The sequence below is a fragment of the Apteryx mantelli genome, chromosome 1, assembly GCF_036417845.1.
Source record: "Apteryx mantelli isolate bAptMan1 chromosome 1, bAptMan1.hap1, whole genome shotgun sequence".
NCBI lineage: Eukaryota > Metazoa > Chordata > Aves > Apterygiformes > Apterygidae > Apteryx > Apteryx mantelli.
This window is the reverse complement of record NC_089978.1, coordinates 73,762,345-73,785,029: the sequence shown is the minus strand read 5'-3', so window position 1 is coordinate 73,785,029 and position 22,685 is coordinate 73,762,345. Positions and strand designations below refer to the sequence as shown.

Sequence of the window (22,685 nt, the reverse complement as noted above, 5' to 3'; positions counted from 1 at the left end):
GCAAACAGGATGCTAGTAGGTCCTTCCCCCTCACCTTCCAAGTGGGCCTTGTTCCTGACATCTTTTATTTAGGTCTGAATATACTGTATTCCTTGCTTCTATAGTCATCTCTGCATACTGGAAATCTTCATTTAACTCTCAATCTATCCTACAGATTTAACATTATAGCTGGAAGTGTGTCAGAAATGGCTGGTTGTAAATGATGTCCTGAAGCTCCTGACAAAACTACAGCTTGATTATGATAGGTAAATGCAGGTGATTTGACTGAAGCTGCATTCCTTGTACTGAAGAAAAGTGGAGAGGTATAACTCAACAAATTTTTTAGATCTTTAAACAGTTCTGGAAAGTACATCTTGCATCATTTTGTTTCATTGCCCTTTGGATAGTGACAGAATACCCAGTGTTTTTAGAAGTTAAATCTTTTCCTACAGAAATTTCCCTGCTACCTCTAAAACAGGTGGCAGTGTTAATTTCCTGTCATTCAATCAGTGCAGTAAACTTTGATTTTCCTGGCTCTGTAAGGGTAACTGTGACTATAACCCTTTTTACTAACCAGTTGATGCTGATCAATATGCCACCTGCAAAGGTGGCATGACCACAGAGGCAATATTCCCTTTTCTCTCTCTCTCTAAGCTAACTTCAATGGAAATGCACTAGGGTGGTTGTGACCTCTTAAGTTTAGCTTTCAACTATACTCCTGTTTTGAAAGCTGACTGTGAAAACTTCTAAAATGAAATCTCCTTTCCTAGTCTGATCACACCAAAGCCTTTTGAGTATATGAAAACACTTGATTTCACTTCTTTTTCACCTCCCCTGTAGAAACTAACACACTCCCACTGCAAATTTTGCTTTCATGAATTGCATTTTCCAGTAGAAACCCCTCCCATCAGATGACATTCAGCTTGTCCAAACACATCACAGTGTTTACTTGTTGCAGTTCACCTGCATCATGACTAGGGCCTTACTCTAAATGACATTGATGACTTTATTTAATATTTCACTTGCATGAGAGGTGGCCTGACTTCCTACTTTTGCTCTGAGTCTAAACAAACTCCTAAACTTCTCTGCAATGTTGAACACAATTAAGCCCTCAGAGACCATCCCCACAGCAGGCAGGGTAAGGCTGAGCTCATGGAGGCACACTCAGTCCAGTTGGTACTAACCAGAGTGTAGCCTGGGGAAGCAAAAGACTGGCTGGGGCTGCAGAATGTCCTTGGGACCCTAGGTGAATGCTTGGATTGTTTGCCTGAGCTGATTTTTTTTTTCAATAGCTGAGAGAAATTCCTAAAGTAATTTTGAACTTACTGTGTGAACTGCCTTACACTTTATGACAGCAGTGAAGGTGCCCTTGAGACCTCTCTTCTCTTTGCCCCTCAACTTTAAAAACTCATAACACTACATTTTGGGAAGAAATAAATTCAAAACATTTCTGAACTGTACTGTAATATTCTACCTAATGAAGAACTGCACTGAAAGATAATTTTGACTTGGCCCATTTTCAGCTTAAGAGCTTGAGTGTGCAATTCTATTTGGATAAAAATGCTCAGTTTCCAAATGACTGAGATGATTCAGCAACACTTACTTATGTTGACTAGTATTTACTCAAAGTCAGTCCAGCTGCCAGTAAAGATATGAAAAACTAGATCATAAGTGATAACATCTAAATGAATTTATTCAATAATGATAATAATTTATGATAATAAATCTTATAATAAGCCCATAAACCTGACATAAACAGGGTCTCTTTTCAGGAATTAATAGGTATGTCCAATTTGGGCACAAAATTAACCTTGACGCAATTGTCCCTGGATTGTATACTATCTTTTTGGCTATGTACTCCCATGTTCTCATGCACATGAAATATCTTGTTGTTTCCCAAGTAGGAAAATAAGCAGCTTAAAAGAAAACAGTGTTACTTGTCCATGTCATACTTCTGCAGATTTAAAAATCAAACATTACTTTTTGTTGGAAATACTGAAGTCTGTGCAATACCAGACATACGTGAAAAATGCAGCTGTTATGCATGGGAAATGTCAAGGTGGTTTGGGGTTGGTTTGTTTGGGTTTTTTTGACTAGCACGTGTGACTGTTTCCCAAAGCAAGTATACATTTCTTCCTGCTCAGTGCCTATGGTAAGATGAAGAAGGACTGAAAAGGATTCTTAGAGAACTGGGAATATAAGGCACAAAAAGATTATCATTAAAGAAGGACTCCTTGTTCCTTGTCTGGCAACAGGGAAGTCCCACAAAGGTGTTAGAAGAGGGAGTTCAAATGACTTATCTGAGACGTACAAAAAAGAGGAGCATTACTGTGCAAGGCTGACAAATGCAGAGAAAGGAATAAGGGAGATCCCCAGTTCCCCCCATCTGTGGATTAGTAAGGTTAAGTCTATGCAAGGGAACCCATATGTAGAATGGTCCTTTGCTTTGTAACCTGACTATACCGCTTTGCCCCCTGGGATGAGACAATGGATAATGTCTTGTCTTAAATAAGCTGGTTTTAAGTTGGCTCATCCCTAACTCCTTGCAGGGTGCCACCCCAGCTGGACCAGCAGATGGAGGAATGGCAACCAGGAAGGCTGTAAGCCCAAGTCCTGGCCAAGGAGGAGCTGAACTGCATAACTTCAGCCCGTAAGGGGGCTGGCACAGGCAGGGATCCACCTGGGGAGAGCCGGGTAGCGGAGGGTACAGTTTCTGCTGCAGCTAAAGCCTGTCTGCGCAGGGTCTGATATGTGCTCTTAGGCACTACCGGTTCTCTGAACAATGAGTTATTGCACATCTTAATGTAGCAAAATAATAAGAAAACACCTTTCCTTTTGCTCACAGTTCTAACTTATTGGGGAAAATCCACTTCCCTGCTGGGTTAGCTTCTTGTATGACGCATCAAACTCCAAAACTCAGTTCCTCTGCCTCTTTACAACTCTCTGTACAGGCTCCCATCCAGAGCCTAAACATCTTGCTTTGCATGCATGAACAATGAAGACAGATGTGAGGCCAATTCTATATGTGTCTGTATGTCCCATTGCAGCAACGGGGCTGCAGGCCTGAGCACGTGCTAACTTGTGAGAAGCACAATTGAGTGTGCGGGGTCCTGGTCTCACTGAGGAAAATTCTTTAGTACATTATTATTCTTATCTCACTGTCCACCAGAAATAATGGAAATTTTTGCAACTGGCTTAGTTTGTTCATTCCTTCTGTGTACCTTTCCCCTCACTCAGCCCCCAATTAGCTGGTAAGTTGTAAAGGTCACAGTATTAATTATTTTCAAATGAGCGTACATATTCTTTCAAGCATCACTTCTTTCTCCAAATCCTTGGTCAAAATGACAGGGTCAGCTTCTATTTTTATAACTGCAGTGATTTTAATACAAGAAGACAGACAGAGAGGAAATCAAACTGCTAATCAGGGACTTCTATTCACATCTAATACATCCCTTCCCTCACACTCTCCCTCCTTACTTTTGCTCAGAGACACTTTCCGACACCAGAAATAGCACATTGCTAATCACTTTTTTTTTTCCAATTGTAATATGCAAAACAGTATTAGATGTGCTAACCTAAGTTTCAGTAGTCCAGGGAGCCCTGGGTGCACAACCTGAGTGACTAAATGTGTGGAAATAACTCCTGAAATCACATAAATAGTCTGAGGCCCATTAGAAGCAGTGGAGTAAGGCTACTTTACATCAGCAGAGATCTCTGATCAGTGGCTCCCAAGTGATTGGTTCTGTAGATCTTTAAATGATATGGGTTTAATTTGGCTTAAATTTTTCTGTCAGTAGCAATGTGGCAAATTCCTGTTTCTCTGAATGCTAACTTGAAATTATGTGAAACAGAGAGTGCAGATTCACTTGATCTCAATATCCACACCCATACCTACTCAAGTGCTCATTATTCATATCTCAACTTAACAGCTGTATCAAGAAAAAAAAATGAACTTCAGATATGTAAGATAAGGTTAACCTCAAAAAGCTGCCACACCATTATGTTATCTGGCTAATGATCTCTGGTTCTCAGGACAGTACATCTTCAAATACAATTATACCAGCCAGAAAGTTTTTCAGTGTTTGGGTTCCCCTGCTGTTCTAGGGACTATGTAAAATTGAAATCCCCCTGGCGATCATCCATGTAACAGGGAGCTCATAGCAATGGTGATGCTTATAACTGTTTGGTGAATGCTTAATACTTGCTTGAATGTTACATGTGAAAGAGAAGGTTTCTGTTAGCCCTGTCACAGTGAAATGCAGGTAATGGAAGCTGTCATTAAAAATCTGTTTGGGGTGGCTGCACAGATGGAAGTCTGAAGAAAGCGAATGTGAACCTGACAGGGAGCTGTGATAGAAATAAAAGATAATGAGAGAGGTAAAAGAAGATGAAACACAAAATGTATTTAACTTTATAACTACAAATGAGTGAGGCACTGAAAGCCTAAGCGTGCTGACCCTGCCCAGATTGCTCCAGCAACTGGTAGGCAGTGCCAGCACACCTAGCATGGCAGTCTGCTGTGCACCGCCTTACGGGGAGCACTGCACCAGACACACACAGCAGTACTGCCGAGAGGCAAAAGAACCAGGCCTGGTGAGAAAACAGGTAAATCTATCTGGTGGGGAAAATACAGTCTCCTTCTCTGCTGTTTCCCCTGCTTCCCCCAAAACATCGCTTCAGGCTGAAGCAGCTTAGTGCTTCACAGCTGTGTCAGTGAAGCTGGATGATCTCAGGTCAGTGCAGAAGGTAACAGCAAAGACTAAACTTTCTTGCTGGGGCTCCTGGACCATGAAAGTGACTTGGTGCCTGCATGAGAGTTAATGTAAAGATGTGCTCTGCAGTGCAGGTCTTAAGGCTGACTCAGAGGCTGGCAATTCCATGATATTCCAAAGTGATTTATGATAGATTGAAGCTAACGCCACCGCTGCAGTCAACCAATGCTGTTTTGCAATCTTCAGGGCAATCGTGCATCCCAAAAGACAGGACTGTGAAAAATGTAGGCCAGATACATTCTATGTTGGGAGGCACCAGCCCCCTGCAAGAATTTTAAACTGAACATGAAGCCCAGAAAAGCTGAGCACTGGGTAGGAGACAGCTTTTCCTGAGGTATTAAATTTACAAAAAGGAATGAGAACAACTGCAAAGGAGTTAAGTTGTGGTGAACACTCATGACGCATCCAATGAGGGTGTTACTATTGTTCCTGTTCTGAAAGGATGGTGAACAGATGGATGCTTCACTCTTTCTTGAGTGAAGTTCATTCCTCAGTTTCAGATAAAAATAATTATTTTACTGATAGTACAGTTGTAAAGCAGATAAGAGCTATGGATTAATGTGAGACATTAATTATTATTTTGGTTTTATAACAGTGAAAACTATTTACTCCAAATCTGACAAAGCTCCTTTTCAGGAGTGATTTTTTTCTAATTTCTACAGCAATAAGAAAATTAACTATGAAAAATCCCAAGCCATACAGCGACTACCAGGGGGCAAAGATTGATTCAGCTTTGCCCCTTTGCACTTTCTGATAAATGATGACAAGCGTGGAAAGGTAGGCAGTGAGAAATGAGTGGAGCAAGCTCTCACTGTTCAAAAAGGGAAATCTAATACATCAATCTTGCAGACTTGCATTGATCTGAAGACTAAGCAAGGATATTTAAGAAACTGTTTCCAGTTCCCTGCCATGGTGCTCCTGAATTTTTGCACAATCTTTTCAGTTCCTGCTGCTAAGAAACTGTCTGCCTTGTCTCAAAACCGTCCTCACAGAATTTTTCTCTTATAGAGAGATCATCCCACACTGCTTTTCTCTTATAAGAGCTGACAAACTGGATCAGAAGTCACCTCCATATTGAGAAACAAATTAAGCATTCAAAAGTATTTCCTTTATAGCTGAAAGAGCTATACATTGCAAGGAAAGAGCGATTTTCAGACATCTTGCTGCATTCCTGTGACGTGCAGGCACCCTGATTTTATTCTTGCTAATCAAGTTTTCCCCAACAGTGAATCTTTGCTGTTTGCCTCAGCACACCCACAGCAGCATGACTGTTTACAAGCCTTTGATGCTACAGGAGACACTTCTCAATAACTGCTTGGATAACTGTGAAAATCTTTATAGAAAGAGCCTTAGTTGTGTGTATATCTGTGGATGCCAGATTGTCACCACCGATAATTGTGCCTGTGATTCTGTTCTTGAGATGTCTGAAGACAGCCAAGACTCTATACTGAGTTCATGTATTTTAGGATCCATATCTCTCCTCAAGCTTCCATAGTCTTGCTATTTGGCTTGTGCTGCATGTGTGAAGACAATGCCAAAATGTACTTATCTTCTCTGTTATAGCCTGCTCCAGTGATGACAGCATGGTCAGATGATCTCATGGAAGTTAAAGACTTAATCAATCAAAATTCTTGGGGAATAAAGAGCTAAGACAAAGGCTGCCATTGAGCAGTTTCCATAAGAATTGTAAAACATAAGAGAAGTTACTCTTTTGCTTCAGTATTAGCACTTCTCAGCTGGAGCTATCTTTTTCAACATTAGCTCAGACTAGATTTTGGAAATGAGATCCTGGCCTTGGTGTGAAGGCAATAGTATTCTTTTCTTCCAGGGAAGTTTCATGGCTTGCCTGGGATCTTTTCTTGAAACTCCAGGAGTAGATTCATTCCTTGTTTAAGAACTTTGGATTAGACAAACCAGACCAAGAGTGATCTCAGGCTGTGGTGAAGTTAGCGTATATTTGGTGGTCACATTCCACTTTTCCCTTGGCTAAGTTCCATAATCATATAATGCTGCTGTTGATAAATACTAATGGTAAGCTCCAGCATACACTGAGTAAGAAATGATAAAGGAATTTTATTTGCTTTATAATAGTATACTGCACATAATGGCAATAGAAAATTGAGACTGTCCTAACACTTAAAATAATCAAAAAAAGGTGTTTTCATAAACTATGCTGCATTTTCCAAATGTCTTTACTGAAAAGCACTTTTAAAACTTCCAGATCTACCATTTACCAAACTAAAGTCAGAGTTGTCAGCACAGAAATATTAAGAAGTTCACTTTTCTGTACTGAAAATGCCATTTACAGGAATTAGACACCTGAACTGGATCTAGGCATTTTAAAAGCTTTAGAATTGGCCTTGACCCTCATAAGCCAAAATCCATTGTCCTATTCTAGCATGTAGCTGAACTGGAAATTTAGCAGAAAGGATGTAGAAGTCCCTAATAACTGTAATTGTTATGACCATTTGTTTTCAGGGGAATCTGTCAAGAAAATAATAAGTAATTGCAACTAGTTTTGTCCATTATATTGTTTTCAAGGTCATGAAATATTTTCCTCTTCTGTCCCTTTCTTTCCCTCCCTCCAGACAAAAATGTTTGTGTACTAGTCTTGTAAATAGATGCCAATACCTTTGGCAACCCTGCAGCTTACAAATTAGCATCCAGTGTGTCCTTAAAAGAACACAAGCAATTTCAGTTAGCAAACTTATATCTGTTCTTCCTATCTGGCAATATATTATGTTGACTACAAAAACTTCCATCCCAAGACTCCAGTGATATCATTTGGGCAGACCCTCAACGCTCTTCTCCCAAAGACACATCCAAAGACAACCCTCAATGTGACAGGCAGTCGCAGTGCTCAGGTCAAGAAAGCATGACAGATGATGAAGAAAATATATTTAAAAAATAGTAGGTCTTACCTGTTTATTCATAAGTATGTAGATAATGGGATTGCAAACAGTGCTGCTTTTTGCTAGGATAGAAGGTATGGTGCTTGCAACTGGAGTCACCACACCTGGTTTACCAAATGTTGCAAGCAGTGCTATAACTCCATAGGGAATCCAGCATATGAGGTAACAGATAACTGTAGTGATCACTATGAACAGTACGTGGCATTCTCGTTTGCAGGTAGTGTTCTTGTGGATTTTTCCAACCTAGTGAAAGGTGAATAAAAGATAGGATTTAAGGAGCTGAGCTATTGTTTTTATTGCTTTAACAAGCTGAGACTCTTTGTCTCAGATCAGCAATGATAATCAACATTTTAATTTCAAAAGTAAAACAAATCTACATCCAAAGCTGAACAAATGCTTTCATTTTCTCTGCCAGGCACAGGAGGAACACCTGCAGATATCATGCTATGTGCCAATGTAAGCCAGAATCATAGCGAAAGGTAGAACAGAAGCAGAAGGGTGATACAGTTATCATGTAGTGCTTAACCCTTGTTGATCATCTCCTGTTGCTTTTCAGGTATACCATTTTGCATGATCTTCCAGTATTTTCACTCAGGTTAGTCCAATACCCATAGCTTGCTGGAGGTGGAGAAGCTTTATGAAGCATATGGGAATCAACAAAAGGGTTTTCTGTTTTGGGGTGTGGAAACAGCAGAGCAGCTTTAGGACTATGATAGTGCTCAGCTGTGGTATCTCTGTCCTTGGATGTTTTCAAACCTTGATTAAATAAGGCCTCAGCTGGCCTGGTCTAGTGTCGGCAAAGGGCCCACTCTGAGTTGGATGCTAGACTGTGTGACCTCTAGAGATCCCTTCCAAGCAACACTTCTGTGAAGTTTTAAGTGGTAGCATTCAGTCTTTCTAGCCTATGTTTTACAGGTATTTTGAAACAAGGGCCTCAGTCCTGATAATCTTCTTAAGCAGTTACGTTGTGCCCTTAAAAAATGTGCCAGCTATTGGCAGAGATCAGTTACTGTGTTATGTCATGGGAATGGAAGGGAGCTGGGTAAATAAGAAGCATGGATCTAAACAACCAGTTTCAAACTAGTGGTACAGTAACCCATTTTGCTTGCATGAATTTGCCAGTAGTCATAGCCTGCGGGCAAATCCAGCTCTGCTTAGGAAATACTTAATGCATTTCCTCTTTGCTTCAAAATATACAGTCCCTTGGTCCGTTTTCGATTAACGGGTCATGTCCTTTTGGAGTCTAGAGTTCTAAGATGGAATGTAAACATTAAAGCAATGGTCAATTGTTATTTGTAAGGTTTGGTGTGAATGCATTTCTATACAGGCAACTACAGAATGCTTTTCCATTGTACTTCTACCATTAAGGGCATTGGCAATAACCATGAGGAGGAAGTTTCACAGAAGGCGCATATAGTACTATCTGCAAGCATTACTTTAAAGCAAGCTTCCCATGTGCTGTCTCTGTGAGATGGCCATTAAGTTTGATCCCAAGCTCACAGAAGTCAGGACAAGGTAAGATGGGTATAGATCAGGTATGGGTGCTTAGCTTCATTTTATGAAGGATTATGAAGGTTATGAAGGAGTTCCTGGGAAACACTTACAAAGACAAACTCCAGAGGAGTGAGGCTGGTCTCCCTAAGCATCTTTGCAGCCAACAGAGAAAAACGTACTCTGCAAGGACACTCATTTTGGAGCGAGCCTCCCTCAACTGACTCTAAAGGAGTTTCAGCACACAGGTCTCCCAAGGTTATAGGTAATTCCATAACTGACCCTCAGAGTGTGTTTAGCAAACCCACACATTCCAGCAGAATTTCAGGAAGTAGTCAAATGATCAAAGTATATCAACTGAATATTGTGTTCAGCCAAATGTAATTTATGTCCACTTTAAAGTCTCTTTGTCTCCCAAATTTAATACTTGAGAGCAGACTGCACACAAGGAAACTAAGCTCCTGTAAAACTACAAGCATAAATAAGCAAAAGGGCGGCTCCCTTGAATGTAATGAGTCCAAAACTTGTCTAGCCCCCCCAAAAAAGTTGGAAATGAATGGATTTAACCTGATGCAGTAGAACACTGATGTGCACATCTCTGTAAATGAATACAATAGTGTTAAAGGTGGAAGCCACTAATTATCCAAGTCAAATGTCATCTACTGTCTCAAGGTGCATAGCTTGCACATGCTAATGCTGTGTGAATACTGTGTCTGTGCTAATACGAATGAATGTCTGCCTGACTGTTGGTCCCAATAGTTTCTTTCCTTGTAAATTTGACTGAGTTTCTCCAAAGGTTTTGAGACTAATCAGATGAACAGATGTCTTTGACATTGAGTTCTTCACATGTGACTAGAGAAGAAAGATCCTTAATAATGTTCTCATCAAGGAGAAAAATTCAATGTAAGATGAACTCAAATTAGACACCAAAGAATCCCCTCTAGTAAAGTTTTGGTTTGGTTTGGCTTTTTTCTCTTCCATCTTGTTTCTCTGATAATTAATAAGAAGCAAGCTCTGATCACAGCTGCTCCTGAAATAGGTCATTTATAATGTCTCCCTGATATCTGTTAAGGGTGACCTTCCACTGCAGTCTTCTATAACTGAGTTTAAAAAATCATTTGTCATGAGACAAACCTATTGGAAAGCAAATTTAGTTAGCTGTCATGCTCACAGTCTTTTGCTTCCATGTTTATGCCAGTATACCTAATTGTTTTGATTTTTTATGTGCCTCATATTATATTCCTATAATATGATTTAATCACAGTCCAGATCCTGGGAATGAGCAAGTTAGAACTTTGAGTTTTTTTAAAAGTACTTTTTTTTTTCAAAAGTACATTTCTCTTCTTACAGTTTCAGAGAAGAGGTTAAAAGTATGGAGTGTCAGGGCAAAAAGCGAGCAATGGACCAGAAGAAGCGAGGAAGGATCAGAACATATGGCCTTCCTTAACGGCTCCAAAATCCTGGTGACCTGGGTGCCCCAGCTTTCCAACTCACCTGCTTCCTCATTATCAGTATACTCCCTTTTTCTTGGTGTTCTGGCTGCCAGTCTCCCCTAGCTTTCTCTCACTCCATATCCCGTTGGCCTCGTGTTTACACTTGAGATTCAAGGTTCAGTGTTCTTCCCTTAGTACCAAACCAGCTGATCAGCTGTCTGTTCAAAGACAGGCCGTCAGTTTGTCCTTCAGCTCAGGAATAGCTTGGGAAAGGATCTTACTGTGATGGTGGGTTACCAGGCATAGACTCTAACTAGCCCAATGAGCAGAAGTAGCGGATTTCATTATAAACAGAACAGGACAACGCAGAGTCCTTGAGAAGCTGCAGTGAACTGTGAGGTGAAAGCAATCAGAGCATTGAAACTGGGTGATGCAGAAAGGTCCAACAGTAAGGTACGAGCTATAGTTGAGACCTGAAGAGCCATAACTGACCATAAAATGAGATTTGCTCACTTAGCATGGGGGGGGAAAGTAGTAGGAAACCACAGAATCAGCATTACTGTTTTAATTAGATATGCCTCAATATGGAGAAGGTGTGCTGGTGGTTCATTTGGCTTGAAGCACAGGATGTGTGCTGTTCTGGAGTTCTGGAGTTGTGTGCTTGTGACTGGTACCATCCACTGGAGGCACTGAAGAAGGGTGGGGGAAGAGTCATATTGTTTGGTGCCTCCGAGCACACCGCTGGACTGATCGCCCACTGCTGGGTGACTGTCCGTCCTTAGTCTTGTGTCATGTCTTGGGAAACGGGGCTGAACAGTGTAATCTTGTTTACTAGGCTGTTTTTGTCCCCCCAAGCCATTTTAGCCCAAACATTGCTGTTGTGATGGTAGCAAAGGTAAGCAGCAGAGTCTCAGGGTGGTTGTGATATCATCCTGATGCAGTCTGGGATACCTTAACAAAGCAAGAAATGCTAGAGGATTTCAAGAAGTGTTAGACTATTCTGTAAGAAGTGCTCAGAGAGTCCTGTTTTTGGAGGCATGTACTATATTTTTTTGCACAGTTTCGGTACCATTGTCTTTGCAACTTTGGAGCCCACCTTTAAAATGTTATCTTTAAAAATTCTCTGTTTATAGGTGCTAGAAGGTCTCAAGCAAAACGTAGTTCAAGTTGACCTGACCTACACAAAAACTAGTTTTTCAAGTGAAAAAGCAGTAGGCAACTTAACATTAAAATGATTCTATTTCTTATTTTAAAACTTTGGGGCAATTTAATGCAATTACTACACACTCTTTTCAGTAATCAAATGGGAGTTCCTCCCAAAAAACATTTAGTGTCTGGACAGCCAGTTGGTAGAAGAGCATCAGATGATGGTAATAGAAAGTAGATTAAAATAATGTTCTAGAATAGCTCAGTTTGTTAAGTCAAATCTAATTGTGAAGATATAAAGTATATGTGCATACAATATATTTTGAAAATGTATAAAAGATATAAAACACATCATTACAACAACACAAGAAATACTGGATTGTTGGCACCAAGAGATGTTTATTTAGAATGGTTGGAAAACATGTGCTTTTGCTATAAACTCAATTCTTTTCTCTGGGACAAAGGTCATCTCCTGCCAAATTTGGGAGCCCTGTTCTGGTGTAGGAGAGGCACTACAGTTAAGGAGAAAAGGGCTGGGGGGGGGGGGACCTGAGATTCTTTTTTAATGAGCAAGTAGTATCTCACATAGTCTCATTCTGGGAAGCAGCAGAAGTGCTTTGGCTGAAACTTCAGAAATAAGCCTGGGGTAGCTACAGACAATCTTGTCTAATCTCAGGCACTGAGTGTAAGACTGGCACAACTAGCTCTTGCCTTCTTTTGCCCTGTAGCCAAGCTACATCTCACACATATACATAGCGATCCTTTTCCCCCTCCTTTTCCGCTCAATATGACATGCTAGACACCACTAGTTAGATGATTATGGCAATCTGCTGAGCAGATGCATTAGATTTGATAGGCCACAGAGCATGGGAAAAGCCATGGGGGTTTTCAGCGATGGCAGTGGCAGAAATATGCTCAAAGGGGGCCTGAGTGACACGTTGCTTGGTTGACATCAAAAGATGCATCCTCTCCCTTCCAAGCTGACAAGGTGTACCAGATATATCCCTCACCATGTGATAGGGTACTATTTCATGCATCGGAAAAGAAGAAACTGGAGAGCTCCACACAGAGTACAGAAAATTTCAACACAGCTGGTGAAAGTGTGGAATAAACCACTGAAAGGGGAACTTACAGCGGGAAATGGAGGCAATTAATAACAAGGGATGCTAACAGGTTGGAGCTTCTAAAAATAAGGACCCCAAATATCTGTTGTGGCAGGTACTTTGCCAGGAACCTCAGCCAGGGTATAGGCAAATTTATGGGGCTCTCAGACAGGGATCTGGGGAAAAGGATCTACTTAGAGGAATCTTAGCTGACCTTGTAGAAAGGACAGGATGAGTTTGTCCTTTTCCTTGCAGAAGACTAACCAGCACTTCCAAACATATTAACTCTGTTGAACAATATTATGGGAGCAAATAATATGGCAATAGACCATATCAAATGATTTTAGGGTAACAGATTTATGCATGCGGTAGCTCTGAAGGGTCCAGATCTCACTGCTGCCAAGTCAGTTGGTCCCATAAGCCTCCTGCTGGAGGGGGAGCCAGCCTGCACCCATAGGTGAGCCAATGTACTTTTTCAGGCTTAACACTGGAGCATTCCTATTTTGGAGACAGAAGGCCCAAATAAAACAGGACAGCAGCCTCAGGTGAGAGGTATATTGCTTTTAATACTTTTTTTCTTAGCCTCCACATGGGAGAAGAAGAGCCCTAAATGGTGTCCTGCCCAAGGGGACAGCCTGCCCTTTCCTGTGCTCCAGAGACCAAAAATTTGACCTACTCCAAACCCTGCTCAGCTCACTTCAGATTTACCTGGACATGAACTGTGGGACCTGGGGAGTACTGGTGACACTTCAGCTACTTAGGAGAGGGCTCTAGTACTAGGAAAGACCTGACTGATGGGTGTACAGAGAGGCTGTGTTGCTGCGTGTTGCATGTGACTGAGAGGCCTATGAAGCCAGGCACATACATCTGAGTCAGCCCTGTAAGGCACTAGCACATAGTGCATACTCCCATCACTCATAGGCAATTTTTATGTATTTATATACGTTTATAAGACAACTGAGTTTGGCTAAAGATAGCTATAAAGAAGAGAAACTTTTAATGATGGAGGTTTAACCTGATTGCTTCATGGATTCCCACCTTCCATTTTGCATTTACCCCCATCTCCACCCCTTACCTAATGCAGCTAGCTCCTTTCTCTAACAAAGTATTTCCTTTATATTTTAACTTCTCCCAGTCATTTTCAATTGTGAACATCTTGAAAGGGTTTGAAGAATATAGGGCATCCCATCCATCTAACCACCTGGATGGAGAGACTATGCAGTAAGAATCCAGCATCCAGAGCCACTTGAAGGAAGGAACACGCACATCATAGCATCTTAAAAATCAAGGGGCTATTTATGCATTTTTTCCTTCAAGATCAGCTTCTCTTTCTCCAACTTCTCATTAAGAAAGAAAATAACCGAAGTCCTACACTTTGTGAATCTAAACAGTGGATGTTGTAATCACCCTTTACTTAGCCCTTTCTAAATAAGCAATATGGAAACAGTGTGCAAAGTGCTTTGTTTATTTATCATGGCTGATACATTATTCCTGGAGCTGTCTTTGTACATTTTACAGTCAGATAGCTCTGTTTTTTCACTCCTTCAAAACTGGACTATAAAGAGCAGGCTATTTATGAACAGCAGTGTTTTTGCCAACCTCTTTAAGCATCAGATATGAATGCTTGTTTTGACATGCTCAAATACTCAACAGTACTACCAAAAACAGGGACAAATTAAATATTCACAATCATTTAAGGGAAATCTGTCAATCTTTGAAAATTTAGTCTATTACAGTTTCTTGAAATGAACAGAAGAGAGCTAGACTTTTTAATGTGAGAGCCACAGTATAGAAAAAAAACTGGAATAAGATAATTTTTCTTCTTTCACTAACCAGTCAAGTCAGACAGTCTTCTCTGTTATGTTTCTACTGTAAGAAAATTAGAAAAGCTCTCCACTTGTTGGTAAGAATTGGCCCTCCCTCCACCAAACCCAGGAGTCTCTCAAACCAAGCAGTGACACAGATGTCAGCTGTGATGAGCATTCTCCTCCTGGGTGCTGTCTTGAGGGAAAAACAGAAAAAAAAAGAGAAAAAAAACCAAAGAATGAAAAGCTCTAAATGGAAGCTCCAGGTAAATCACAACTGAATGTAACTAACATGCAGTGCTACTCCAGAACTGATACCGTATGAATTTATAATTTGGTTGTTACTTAAGGCAGATAATCACGGGAAAGAAGGGCTCACTGGCTTAAAACCGAATACCTTCTGCATCAGTATTTAGGTGGCTACGTTCAAAACAAGAGTGAACACTGAAGAGAGAAATAGTTTCTGTGGAAACAGGGACTGAACAGAAAGATCTGATTAGAGTCATCTTATCATGCAATGAGCCCTAATTCAGCAAAGTATTTACACTTATATGTTTACTGACTGAACTGAGATTTAAGCATACATCCTAACGCTTTGGTCATTTGGGCACACGTAATGAGTTAATAGCAACAAATACAAAGGAGGAAGTTATAAAATCACACAAATGGGCTTTATTCTTAATTATTTTAGTGTTATTGTTAATTCTAGGAACTGAAGTCCACATGAAGGATATTTTATCAGCTGAAGTCTGGATTTATTGGATGAGAGCAGTCATCTTAATATTTCAAGTTAAAGTGAAGCTGTGCTGTAAATGCTAAACTTAGGGCATCAGACACTGCCCTTGAAGCATGAATGTTATTGCTACTAATATCAGTGAAGCTCTATTGTGGACTTAAGAAACGCTATAATCCTCTTTAGTTGCAGGAATTCTTTTACTGTATTAGCTAAAGAACTATTAGCAGTAATTTGACTTACACAGTGAGCACATTTGCATGCACTAAACAAACAGCTCATGGTGTCACTTCCATCATATACAGCTGGCACTTTATCCTGACCTTTCCTCACTGTGGATTTTCTAGCATCAATGTACATGAGAAAATTAAAGGTGTATTACTCACAGCTATCATTCAGTTTGCCTAACAGTCTGGTTTTAGAAAGGGGAGTATATTATATATCCATACCTTCCCAAAATGGAGGCATTCCCTTTTCTCTCTCTAGCTACAGCCTTGCTGAGCAAAGATAATGGCTACAAAAACATGAGCTTGTGCTTCTCCCTGTGCTCAGCTGGCAGGATATAAGCCAGCTCCAGTTCAAAGCTCAGCAGGCACTGTGCTCAGCCCCGATAACGAGCTCAGCCTCGCAGCGAGCCAGCTTATCCACTGGGCTCAGCAGCGGACCAGCACAGATGTGTGAGGTCTGCAGCTGCCTCGCATCCCACCAGCCTGGAGTATGGGCAAGGTGTACATACTCCCTCCAGCAACCTGTCCGGACAGACCCTGACAGCAGCTGGGGTTGTTTTTTCTTATATTGGAGGTAGGTGGCTGGGAGAAGTTGTTTGCCTCTGGTGCTGTGAGGAGGTCAGACCAAATAATCCAGCCCCCAGAAGACATCGGCTCACATTTAGGGACTGATTCATTGAATGGTCTGCAGGCACCACAGCAACAACTAAAACAATTCAGAAATGTTAAAATCTAAAACCATTAAGGAAAAAAAATCCTTCTGAGGTGAAATAGATCATCTTAAAGCTGAAGCATCAGCAGCCCTGACTACTCATTTAAGCAGATATATTGTTTGTGATGATAATGTACTTCTCTAAAATGTTACTTCTATATCCTTCAGTAATTGTGGGACTGCAGAGAGCTGCTGTCTCCAATATTTGCAGCAGCACTTCCATGGCACTTACCTGCCTGAAACAAATCAAAGATGTGTAGAAAATAAGATATGTGGAAAATGGAAACTGAAAGGGCAGTGAGGTGTGCTTGCTATCTAGAAGATACAGTTAGACAAAAAAAACCTGGAGGTGCATGAAGTCTCAAATGTTATGTTCAAACTTATTTAAATTCTAATCAATTTTCTATCAAAAAGATGATCAAAAGAAACTATTCTATGATGTCATATAAAATATTAAGATTGTTGGGGTTTTATGCATCTAACATGCCTTACCCTATTTCTTAAAATTCCCTAGACAGTTTGGGAGACTGTAATAGATATTCCCTTCCCTTGAAGCCATCAGGTCTAAGTTGTCCAAACTGATGGCAACCACAGTGTTCATTACTCGCTGGTACTTGATTGCTTGTCTAAGTCTAGTTCTAGGGAGCATGCTATAACTGGCCTTGACTCACACTAACCGACATTCCTATCAGTGGGCTGAATGGGAACACGCTGGCATGAATTAGCCTAAAGACCAAATTATATCCTACAGATGATGAAGGTTTACAGGCACTTCAAAGCTTTAAAATCAAGATGCACTTTGCTTCCAGCACAGGCTGCAAAGGTCTTTCAAAGAGCCTAACTCTTTCTTTTAACTGTAAAAGGAGACTAGAAGATTAACTGGCCATGGACACCTAAAATTCAGGTTGTTAAGTTTATATGAACTGAACCTCATCCAGAAAAGACCAGGAAGGGACAGAGAGGCAGCTAGTCTTCTTTCCATTGCATTGTAGGCAGTACATATGGGATTTTACAGTAGTATACAGTAAAAAAGTGATAACATTGGCCAAAAAAAGTATTATAAAAGAGAAAATCCTGTGCCTTTTAAGGGGGGAAGAGTAGGAAAATTGAAGACACTTGGCAAAAGACTGGCACTGGAAGGGTTCTGGGGAACAAAGCTTGTACATCAACTCCTCTGTGGCTCTGTGCAGAAACCTGGCCTGCAATTCTGCAGTTAGAGGATTTTCATAGTAAGACAGAGAGACAAGAGTGTGGGCTGTTTTGATTGTATCAGGATGGAGCAAGTATTTCTTTGGTCTTTGAAAGTTTTTGTTGCATGGTTGAATTAAGCAGGAGATAAAAAGGAAGTTTGTCAACAAATACATCACAGATTCCTGAAGGAGATTCAGTAGCTGCTGAACCAAGTGAGGACTGAGAACAACCCAGAGCCCATACTACTGGATCCATCTATGAGGGGGAACTCCACCTTGGGGAGATAAAAACTGAAGGTCTGAGGGATATTCTCAGATACTAGAAATAGAATGGAAATGCAGCTAGTTTCATAAGGATATAAGAGTATTACTAGGAGCTGCTTAATGACACAACTTCCCATTATAAGGTGGAAGGTGCTAAGACCACCTTCAGCAAATTGAGCCAATAGTTTTGTTTAAGACTCTAAGTTTCCTAACAGATTATACCTATAATGGATTTACTTTTCCAATAACTGATTTCTATTTTTACCTTGTTTACTTTAATAACTTTTGCAATGGTTTGGACTGATTTAACAGCCCAGCTGAATATAAAGGAAAAGAAAAGTGAAAACATACTTCTGATTTTTGAAGCTGGCTTCAGTGTATTTTGCATCAAAGAATTTCTGGAACAGAAAGGAGAAATATCAGACATTAATTCCATCTTGGTTCCTGTGTACATTCTTCCAGATAAAGCATCATGCAGAATGCATATCTGCAAAATTGCTAATGTGGCTGAGCTCTTCAAAAAGAGATGAATTGACAGGTGTAAAATTTCTTTTCCAGGTTTCAAAGTTACCATTTGATGCTAAGCCATAAAATGCTACTATCTGCTTAGGAAATGGACTGCATATTGGCCTGCATATAAAGGGAAAAGTGTCTTCAATTATAGGTAACAAAGAATAATGTTTGGAAAGACTGGAACACTGATACAACAAAAGCAGGAAATAACAACCTGTGTGTTATAATTGGCAAGGACCATAAATACAAGAGTAAATGTCAGCTGAGATCAGAAAACTTATTTAGTTAGGATCAGAATACATTAAAACCTTCTCCCTATTTGTCATTCGGACAAATCTGTATTTGAAGTTTGGGTTATGTACTCTCCCTTCTCACTGAAAAAGTGTATGATATATGTGTGAGTGTGTATACATATATACACACATATAAGAAAGCTATGATGCAAGTATGGCTCACTGCCCTGCTCACCTCTTGAGTGAGATTAACAGCAACAACCTTTCCTATTTTATTCCTGACATATCAATACTTCCCCTAAATCTGGGGTGTGAATTACAAAAAAAAGTGTCAGGATTTTCCCTAAAAATGGTGCTTGGGTATTCCCCTAGATCCCATTTTGCTTGCATGTATAAAACTCTCACTCATATTTAACACTACTTTTCACCAAGGCTAGCACATGTGGGTGAAATTTTGATCTTTGCATTCCTTTACATTGGTATTTGCTTTCCTTGCAGTGAAGTTAGATGCTAAAATCATTCAAGCATCAGCAGTCTTTCAGCACCTAATCACAATTTCTCGTTTTCCTGGAGAGTTTTCCTATACTTTACTGAGGCCTGACACACACATCCCCCACCCTGGGCCCAAGAAAATTTCTAGAGATCTACAAGACAAAAAGGCAGCAAGGACATGTGGGCATGCCTTTGACACTGGCTATTTATATTTAAACAAGCAATACAAATTCTGTAAACTCTTTATGGAATATAAATCCAAAGTGGCTTCAAAGCTCTCCTTTCACTGGCATCTTTAAAAATTCTCCTGGCTATAGTAATTATGCCTAAATTGGCCTGAAAACATTCTCCTCCATACTCATGACAGACCCTTTCCCTCAAATTATTACAAATGTATGACAGCACAGGTGTATTCAGTAAAAAAGTGACCCTGCAAAGTTTGGAAGTCTTCAATTCCTCTCTCCTTGGTGAGACCCCTGTGGAGTTGGCCCAACACTCTCCTGAATTTTAATCTCTTTACAGCACACCATCATTTTTTCAACATGCTTTGATAAATAAGAGGGAGGAAATTATGTAAAGTACTAAATTAGAAGAACTAAATTTAGGCAATAAGCTCAAAGCTCAGGTGTACAAATCTGCTATTTTTTTCCCTCAGGAGACTGTGTATCCAGAACAGTGTTGTACCTGAAGAAGTTAGGTCTCTCTGACTCTCACTCTGACGTGCCAGAGAGGATGAGCAAGATGAAATAGGCAGAGTGAGTTATATCCAGTCTGGGTGCTTATAAACATTTATCTTAGCTCACAGAAAATGATGATAAATTCCTTTTCTGTAGCTTATGTAATAAAGACAGTCTTTATAAATTATGTATCGTTTTAAAACTTCCAGTTTGGAAACTTGTACTGAAGCTGTACTAAAGTTTCATATTTGTTTTAGATTAGTAAAAAGCAAGGTAAGCAGAATGATTATTACAATTTTATGAGTGCAATACATTATCCTGCAAGGCAGTCATTGACTATGCAGTTATTTGTGCTTGGAGAAGGCTATGATTAAACACTGAATAATCCAGGAATAAACAAGACTGAATCCCTCACTAAATGCTCTGTAATCCTCTTCCCACATCCCCTACCATTAGACGGGTGAGGAGGGCAGAGTGTCTCCAGAGCGTGGTGCACATAAGAATACAAAATGGTCCCTGAGCTGCGTGACCACACGCTTCAGCATGAAGAGGAGATGAGCTAGCATTTGTCTTTTAAGAGGGTGAGGATTATGCAGCACATTATGGATATTTCTCTGTGTCTGGTCAGTTTGCACAAGCTGATGATGTACGTAGGTATGGCAGAAGAGCAGGTATAGAAATGGCCCCAAACCCACAATGCAGTGAAAGCATTGCCAATATTTCAAGCCCGTCATATTTCCAATCATTTTGCAGCTGTGTTCATGCTGGCACTTACCCTCTGCTGACAAAACAGGGAAAGTCCTGACAAGAAACAACAGCACATAGGAATCTTTTATCTAGTTTTGGTAATGTAGGCTCAGATAGTCCTAAAATAGGACTTCCACCTTCTGAAAGAGTCTCTCTCTCTCTCTCTCTCTCTCTCCCTCTCTCTCTTTCTCTCTTCTGATTATAACAGCATCCCAGAAAACTGGCTTAGAAGCCTACAACTTAGATGCCTTCAAGTTAGGTGAGTCGGTGAGACGAGTCTAACTCTTAACTCTTTAAACCAACACGTTTATTGTTCATAAACATGCTACAGGTATTACGAGTACGGAAAAGTAGTTTTTAAAGGAAGTTCTTGATTTATTATTCAGAAAAAGGTTCCTGTACAAGTAAATGAACCTGCTTTATGAAAAAAGCTTGCTCAATAAATTACTAACTGTTCTTGCCTTGAGTTCAGAAGTTGAACTGTGGCTATTCCAAGATACAGTGGTTAATCCAGTGGCTATTCCAAATAACCAAAAAGTATGAGGTACTTTGGGTCATTTTTAGATCTACCCAGAATAAATACGTTTATTCAAAAAAAAAAAAAAAGCCCTCTTTTTTCTAGTTAAAAAATTAATCCCTATCTCCACAAAAAATAAGAACTTATACTGGGATTGGAATATACATAATACTAGGCCAAAGATTTGATGTTACAAGGAGAAGATGTCATAAAATACTGCGAGGAACAGGTCAGGGAACAGGTAAAGAAAGAATGCTGCTCTTTCTAATGGCATTTGAACCCCTACAGGAGAACCATCACAGCTTCACTCTGGGAAAATCATTCTGACTGTCCCTCTAACCTTATTTTGGGGATCACCTCCAAGAAACAGTGTTCTTCACAGCAGGACCCACCAAGGAAGGTAGGTAGCTGGGACTCTTAAACCTGAATATGTGCACGCTGAGGAAAACCTTCTCTCAAAGGGGAGAATCTTGTTCACTGCAGGCAACCAACCATAACCACACATAAAAACAAGTTATAGGAGATGATGGGCAGGAGTGACTTTGCCCAGCCTACAACACTAATGATCTTCAGACTCCCAAAGGCATATTTCTAAACTTCATTATTTTCAGAGATCCATAATCTTCAGTGAAGGTCATTTAAGACCCCATGCTACCCCTAAAAGGGTCAAGAGGCCACCCAAGGAGGTGGTGTAAATGATGTGAGGGGTTTTTGAGGTGTCAGATACGGGGTAAGGGAGCTGGACAGCAGCAATCTGACATGAAAAGAAAGATATCAGGAAAACAAGTCCTGGAGTGTCAAATCTAAAACAGTGACCAGACTTTATCCATGCCCTGTTAACTTGGAGACATGTGAGATCCAGCAGTTACATGTCGTTACCACAGACTTATGATATACAATAAGACCTGGGTCAGAACAGACCACAGCTGCCATGAAATACTAAAAAGGTGGGAAGCTGGATTCTTAAATGCTATTCATTATTAAAATTATGAATGAAGCAACAAGAACAATAAAAACAAGATGATTTCTTGTATGAGGCAAAACTTTCTACTTTTTCAGGCTTACAGGCTTACAACTTAAAAAAGTGGGCTAGCTGACAAACTGTAAAATTTCTACCCTATATAATTCCTCTCTGTAGAAGCAAAAATGTATGAAAAGTTACAAGTTAAAGATATATATGGGGAAGGAGGATGTACATGCCAATATTTGTTTTGTTTCAGTTTTACACCAAATCATGACTTAAAGTGGAGCAGTCTAGATGTGTTCACAACAGTCAGAAATGTCATTACAAAATATAGTGGAGTATGACAAGACATGTATATCTTTTTTTTTTTTTAATAAGATGCCTCTGAATTATTCTTTCACTGTCTGACATAATCATTCCACCTCATATCCAGTCAGATCTTGCCCTTTGTCCATCTTCTGGAGTTGGATACAACATTTGAAAAGAAAAGGAAATAAATGTTTCTTAATGCAAGAGGAACACTTAAATATGTCAAAAAGTACAATAAATATGTCATAAAGTATTCTCCAACTAATTGAAAACAAATGTCAAACATGACAGAGTCGGTCTTTTTTTGTAGCATTTTGGGCTATAGCTGTTGTTACATATTCACAAATCTGGCATGCTGAAAGTTTATTTTACTTTGTCAGATGCACATTAAAATAAATAGCAGCTGGTGGAGTCAAGTCATTGAATTTCTCTGCTTTTCTACCATTTCATTTTCATATTACCATAA

The 22,685-nt window shown here is 40.0% G+C and overlaps 1 protein-coding gene across 1 annotated transcript in view; it reads right to left on the bottom strand.

The window, feature by feature from the left end:
• The window catches only part of LOC106494053 (pinopsin-like), an 85,861-nt gene that overhangs the window by 16,233 nt on the left and 46,943 nt on the right, over positions 1-22,685 (bottom strand). Inside the window, exon 3 of the mRNA XM_013954221.2 lies at positions 7,673-7,906. Coding sequence (XP_013809675.2) covers positions 7,673-7,906 — 234 coding nt within the window. The remainder of the gene's footprint in view (positions 1-7,672; positions 7,907-22,685) is intronic.